At 43.2% G+C, this 6,642-nt stretch overlaps 1 protein-coding gene across 5 annotated transcripts in view; it reads left to right on the plus strand.

The window, feature by feature from the left end:
* The window catches only part of mybpc2a (myosin binding protein Ca), a 31,650-nt gene extending 26,509 nt beyond the window's left edge, over positions 1 to 5,141 (plus strand). For all 5 annotated transcript variants that reach the window (XM_052048124.1, XM_052048122.1, XM_052048123.1 and 2 more), the window contains 6 exons: positions 529 to 724; positions 1,049 to 1,188; positions 1,284 to 1,443; positions 1,768 to 1,904; positions 1,977 to 2,163; positions 3,050 to 5,141. In XM_052048124.1, coding sequence (XP_051904084.1) covers positions 529 to 724; positions 1,049 to 1,188; positions 1,284 to 1,443; positions 1,768 to 1,904; positions 1,977 to 2,163; positions 3,050 to 3,081 — 852 coding nt within the window. In that variant the 3' untranslated portion in view covers positions 3,082 to 5,141. The remainder of the gene's footprint in view (positions 1 to 528; positions 725 to 1,048; positions 1,189 to 1,283; positions 1,444 to 1,767; positions 1,905 to 1,976; positions 2,164 to 3,049) is intronic.
* The last annotated feature ends 1,501 nt before the right edge of the window (positions 5,142 to 6,642 follow it).

Here is a 6,642-nt window from a genome sequence, read left to right on the forward strand (position 1 = left end):
GCTCTCAGTTGCCTTACCTGGCAGAGTAAACGTTAACCACATGAAATAAAAAATTTCTTCTGGGCAGTTCGAAGTAAGGTTACAGTTGAGTTCTGGGAAGGTTTCTTTTCTAGTAATCTCCTGTTTGTGTGTCTAGTTCTTGACTCCCCAAAAATATGTTCACTGTGATTTTAAAAAAAGATTGGTCGAGCCAAAAATACCTCGCCTCCGACCCCCCCCCCTCCCCCCTTACAAAAAAAAAGTCATCGTGTTGGCACAAAGTAGGTCAAGTGGCGGTGAAGGATTTAGAACTGCTGACTTGTCAATTTTAATATTTGATTTCGCATCTTTTATTTATTTTTATTTTTTTGCGATTGTGCCAAGTGCACTCAGGAGTCTCAGGGTTTCGGCCCAGGTTGTAGCTTTTAGCTTTTGGCTTTTGGCCTTGGAAATGATCACATTGCAGAAATAAACAATAAATGGTATCTTGAAAAGATAAATAAAAATGGAGACTCATTGTCTTTTTTTCCTGACCGTGGATCTTTCCAGGGTAAACCTCGCCCCGTGGCCACCTGGTACAAAGATGGCGAAGCCCTGGAGGATCGAAGCGTGGGTACACGCACCAGCGAGGTGGACTCCATCCTCTTCATCCGCTCAGCCCAGAGGGTCCACTCGGGCACGTACACGCTTGCCGTGCAGATCGAGAACATGGAGGACCGCGCCAACATCCGCATCCAGGTTGTGGGTGAGTCGCGGGTTTATCACGCGCGCGAGAAATGCGGCGGCGGCGCAGGAGCGCAAACCTCTTCAAAGGCGTGATCGTGGACTCCTCATTCCCAACTTCCCAAAGTCATCAAAGTGGCACGTTAATCCTGACCGCCAGCTCATTCCTCATCTCTTCACAGGTCAACGGGATTACGCTATAGGATTATTTTTGTGTAGACCGGGATTAGGTTCATACTTGAAGGTTGAGCTAATGAGAGGATGAGACCCCTCCTGTCCCCCCAGTCTCTGCTCTGAAGTCATCTTCCTAAAAAAGGACATGGCTGTCGTGTGTTTGTTGATGTAGAAAAGCCGGGCCCACCCATGGAGGTGCGCGTTATCGACGTTTGGGGCTTCAACGCCTCGCTGGAGTGGAAGCCGCCCAAAGATGACGGCAACGCAGAGATCATTGGCTATACGATTCAGAAGGCCGACATGAAGACCAAGGTGAGCCAAGTTGGAGTGGATGGCTTTAAAAAAAAAAAAAAGATAATTTATTTGGTGGCCCGTGCGAGAAGTCTGTCTGTCTCCAATCACGCCAGGATTGGTTCACTGTGTATGAGCACAACCGGCGGCCCAATTGCACCGTGTCCGACCTGGTCATTGGTAACGAGTACTCCTTCCGAGTCTTCAGCGAGAACGTGTGCGGCCTGAGCGAGGACCCTGGCGTCAGCAGCAGCACGGCGCTCATCTGCAAGACCGGTAAGTCAAATGCTAGGCTGAAAGGCTAAAGGTAGCTGGCAGTTACAGAAAAAGCAGCACTTTTCCCAATCAAGAACCATGGCCTTTGTCGTGTTTATGTATTTATTCATATTTTTGTATAACTTTTTTTTTTTAGTTAATCAACAAATAAATACATTTTCAATTAAACTGAAATTTGATTGAATTTATTTTTGAAAAAGTAAGGAGTTGAAAGTCCAGGTATCTGTTTTTGCAGTTGGAAAGTAAAAAGTCACCAGAAAAATAAATACAAATGCAAGAACGTCGACGAATGAAGTAGTGACTCCACTGTCTGACTTTCTCCAGGTTTGGACTGCAACCGTCCACCCTTCAAAGAGAAAGACCAGAGTGCTTGTCCGAAATTCACAGCACCCCTAGTGGACCGGAGTGTGGTGGCGGGCTACACAACGGCCATCAGCTGCTCCGTGCGCGGCTACCCCAAGGTATGCTCCCCTTTGACGCTTGTTGGCATTCGCTCCAGTCGCGAGGAAACCCTGCGTCTCTTGCCGCCGTAGCCCAAAATCATCTGGATGAAGAACAAGATGATCATCGGCGAGGACCCCAAATTCCTGATGCAGAACAACCAGGGCGTGCTGACGCTGAACATCCGCAAACCCAGCCTGTACGACGGCGGCCGCTACTCCTGCAAGGCCATCAACTCTCTCGGCGAGGACGAGGTGGAGTGCAAGCTTGAGGTCCGAGGTAGGACTACAATGCCGTTGGTCACTTTTTTCACGGTGGAAGGTTAGTTTTGTTTCGGCCAATGAGGATTAAAGGTGACTGAAAAGCCAACCAATGAGACTTCAGTGTTGTAGTCAAGTTGTTGTTTGTTTAAAACTATTCCAACATGTTTTTATTACTTTTACATTCATATAAATTGAATATTTTATTTTAAGTGAAAAGTTTTGATGTTTAATTTAAAATATCTTGTTTATCCAACTTTTAGATATTTTCCCATTTATAAAGGCTATTTATAAATTTATGTAGTATGCTTGTTTGCATTTAATATTTCATTGTATATTTTTGCTTTAGAGATAAAATCTGCATTTAAATGTACAGTACTTGATTTTTAAAAGCATTTCATTTTCGGATTTGTTTTTCATTTCTTATTCCTTTGAAGGAATTTGTTGATATACTTTATCGTCAAGGTATATTTTTTTTTATTATGATTTTATAAAAAAGAATTATACATTAGTGGCATTAAAAACGATTTTCAAAAGCATTTATTGTTGACAATTATAAAGGATACTCATTAAAAAAAAGTAGTACTTTAAGAGGCCTTTTTGTTAAAAAAGTGCTTTGTTTACATTGAAAACTCCTATCACGCCAGGATTGGTTCACTGTGTATGAACACAACCGGCGGCCCAACTGCACCGTGTCCGACCTGGAAGCATAGGTTGCCTCCAAAAATGCAAATGAATATTGTAGTAGATTTTGTGATTGCATCACATTTTTAGCTCATCCAGATAATAACGGCCATGCTGTCTTGATCATTCATTAGTGGCTTGAGCTTTGGTTTTTGACATTATCAAACACTGGCTTCCTAATTTGCCGTGATGTCATCTCGGTCGTTGTTTTTCTCCCGCAGTGGTCAAGGAGAAGGAAGACGTGAAAAAATGAGGATGGATCCGACTGGACGACCCGCTGAGCAAATATGATTTCATGCGCCGTCAACTGTTAGTTTCACATCTTTGTTTGAGGATAAGGGTCCTTGAAGTATATCTGCTGCTGTCATCGCTCTTTCTGCTCTAACTTGAGATGCCACCGGCACTTCCTGTCACGTGGTAGTTGAATGTCGGGATCAAAAGTCAAGAATTAAATTGGAACAATTCTTCAAAGTTGTCAAAAGGACTTAATTTGACCTTGTTTCTCTTTGCTGTCGTCATCTGCGGAGGTTGAAAACAGTGACGATTCTGTTTTGACAAAGTAAGGCGTACAAAGTACAGATGTTCCTTTTCAAATGGAGTAAGGGAGTATAAGTACAAAGCCCTGAGAAAAACAAAAAAGTTCAGACAATTCAAAAATCTACACTCTGGTGACTTGAGTTGAATTTGTTCCGTGACCCCATTCGTCACCCAAAACAGTTGTAAATTATTTTTTTCCCAATTGAAATGAAAGGAAATTACGTTATTCTGTTGCAGCCTGGAAAAAGAACACAAACAAAAGTAATTTTGAAGATGAAAAAATTGCACTCTAAAGTGTTGCACTTTATGAAAACGTACAGTATAAACATAATAGGACCTTTTTTTAATGAATTACATTGAGCAGCTCCTTCTGTTGTTTGGGATCAAGTTAAAAAAATAAATCCTCAATTTCTGTATGTTAGACACTCACGAAACGTAGTTGGTTTGTCAGATGATAAAGAATCTATGAGTACGATAATATTGCCGATCTCCACGTGTTGCTGCACTGTTTGTGTTCAGATACCCGTTGTCAAAAAGTGGTGCGACACCACGACGTTGATGCCGTTTGCGTTAGCCCGTATGACTCATTTTGCATTGTGTATTAGCATTAAGCTAGCAGACTTTTGTAAGACAGTTATCAAGTTTAATTAAATACGCAACATGTAATCTTCCTTGCTCCAATTTTGAAGTCAAGAGAGCATTGGAACTGTACTTGCTTGTTTCCCACCACTTTCTTGCTTAAAAGCTAATAAAGCCATGGTGCGCACGCGCGCACACACACACACACGCACACGCACACACTCACACACACACTTGGTGTTGAGTGTTGACCCTTTGGTGCAAGCAGCGGGTATCGGGGTCTCATTAGGACGGAACACGAGATGCTCATTAAGGCACCCCGACAACAGCGGCCTAATTAGCTCTCAGTTTTTTTTCCCCCTGCTCTTTCCCGCGTCACCACTAAGCAAACCAATTAAGCGCTAATTCGCGCGGCCGCAAAACAAACACGGCGCAGCCAAGAGGGAGGACGGTGAAACCCTCGCAGAGGTGACCGCTCCAACCAAAACAACCAAATCATGTTGGATCATCGCTGAGAAAGGAAATGAATGAATAAATACACGGAAAATTCCGATAATTTGAGATGTCAGCGGCATCGCGTTGATGTCAAAGTGAACATAAAGGGTTTTAAAATTCTGTTGGCGTTCAAATGCGTATCTTGTTTTCAAAATAGAAAATTTGTGCAATTTGGGTGATTTATTTTTAAACTGATTTCAGATCAAATTTTAGTTCTTTGTTGATTGCATTTTCTCAACCCCAACATGTGTTAGAATTCAACTTACTGGAATTGAAATTTTTATTTTTAAAGACGAAACTTATTTACATGCTAAAGACAAAATTATATTGGATCTTAAAAACGGTTTTGACGTCGAAATGACAAACAGTGAACAAAATGTTTTTGATTGGCCGCACGGGAGACCTGTAGAGCAGCAACACTGCAAATGTTTTTGGTTTTCTTCCGCGCTTGTTCCTCGGATGATTGACACATGAAAGTCCGACACACACAAAGACACGCACACACTCCTCGCGGGGCTTCAGGAGAAGAAGAACAGCATGTCACCACCTTAGCGCGCACACGTGCCAGTCGCGGATGCTCGGTTGCTCGGCGACCGCATCTCTGTGTACGCACACACGAACATCACTCCAGACTGAGGGCAACTTTCAACGCACACTAAATTCCGATGACCTGAGCTCATAGACAGAGACACACACACACACCAACTTTCTCACACTGACACATTCACGAGCACTTGCCCACATTCAGAGGATTCAAAGGGTCACACACATTCAACAGGTTTTGCACAAATCACACAAACACACTGTCAGATAATCACAAACACAAAAACGTCACACATACATGCCTCCACATTTGTACTGTGTGTATGTGTGTGTGTGTGTGTGCATATACAGAATGTGTATATAAATACATAAATCTACATTGCAGTACAAACAACACACATTCGTGCATGTTTGTTCTTCAAAGGCTTCTCTTACATCCGCCACTTAACGGTGATGTTTTCCTTCGGCAAGTTAATTCTGCGAAATGCCGCACACACTTTCATCTGCTTTTGTTTAAAAAAGGACATCACCATTATTACTTGCATCATTACTTCAAGCTTTGCTTTTCCGCGGTGCTGCTTATATGATGACCTGACGCCCCGACGGACGGCTACAAGGGGAAACTGGCTTCAGGTCTTTCTTTATATTCACACTATCAGGCCGATTTGACATTAGCAGCTAGACAAACAACATAGTTTTCTTTTGATGAAAGAAAAAAAAATCTAATTAAAAAAAACAAACAATAGTACTCTTGTGAGTATATGGTTGCAAAATTTGTATGGGTCAGGGATGAATCATACTTTTGTAGGAGTGGTGGGGAGTCATTAAGAAGTCAATAAGAAGGGGAAAAAAAGCATCTAAAATTATGTGAAACCAAATTGATATTTTCCTCTTGTCGTATAATTCCAATTTGCGGCAACATGATGATGTCATCATGCATCGGCGGCCTCCGCCAACAAGGGAGGACACGGCGAGCAAATGCGAGCGAACGAGGCATCAAGTGGAGTGTGGCACTTGTGTGAGAGCCTTTGGCTTGATTCAAATGGTTGCCATGGTTTCCGGATGTTTCCATGGAAATGCTGCCTGCCAATAAAATGAATGCGAGAGAGAACGGGCGGGCGAGTGGCGGCGGATCTTTGCGGCAGGTTGGCAGGATAGTGAGATGGGGGGGGACAATAGATGGGGGGGTAAACAAGTGAGCTGGTCACCATGGCAACGCAGCCGTTAAATCCATAAGAGCCTCCTGATCAACATGTCAGGTGTCCTTCATGGAAGATTTGCACATTCTTGTCCTTCCAAATGTCCTTAAATCCTTCCTTCGATGGTTCCTTCCGCCCGTCTCCTTCCATCCGTTGCCTGTCGTCTTTGAAGGACGGAAATGCTTCTGCGTTTCTCCGTCGCCACGGCAACACCGCAGCGAGCAGTGACCGTGGGAGAAAGTGGGTAGGGGTGGGGTCGGGTGTGAGTCTCGGCCTGCGAATGATGCTCGTGCCGCTTCAGTCATCAAAGCTTGAAATAACACACAAAATTGAAATTTTCAAGAAAACAAGCCTATCTGTGTTTTGCGGAAAAAGTTGACATGTTAAAAAAAATAATTCATACCACTTTGAAACCTAAATGCTGCTGTGAATCCCTTAGCCTAGCTTGAACCCCTACTTTT

The sequence above is a fragment of the Hippocampus zosterae genome, chromosome 17 (assembly GCF_025434085.1).
Source record: "Hippocampus zosterae strain Florida chromosome 17, ASM2543408v3, whole genome shotgun sequence".
In the NCBI taxonomy this organism is placed as follows: domain Eukaryota; kingdom Metazoa; phylum Chordata; class Actinopteri; order Syngnathiformes; family Syngnathidae; genus Hippocampus; species Hippocampus zosterae.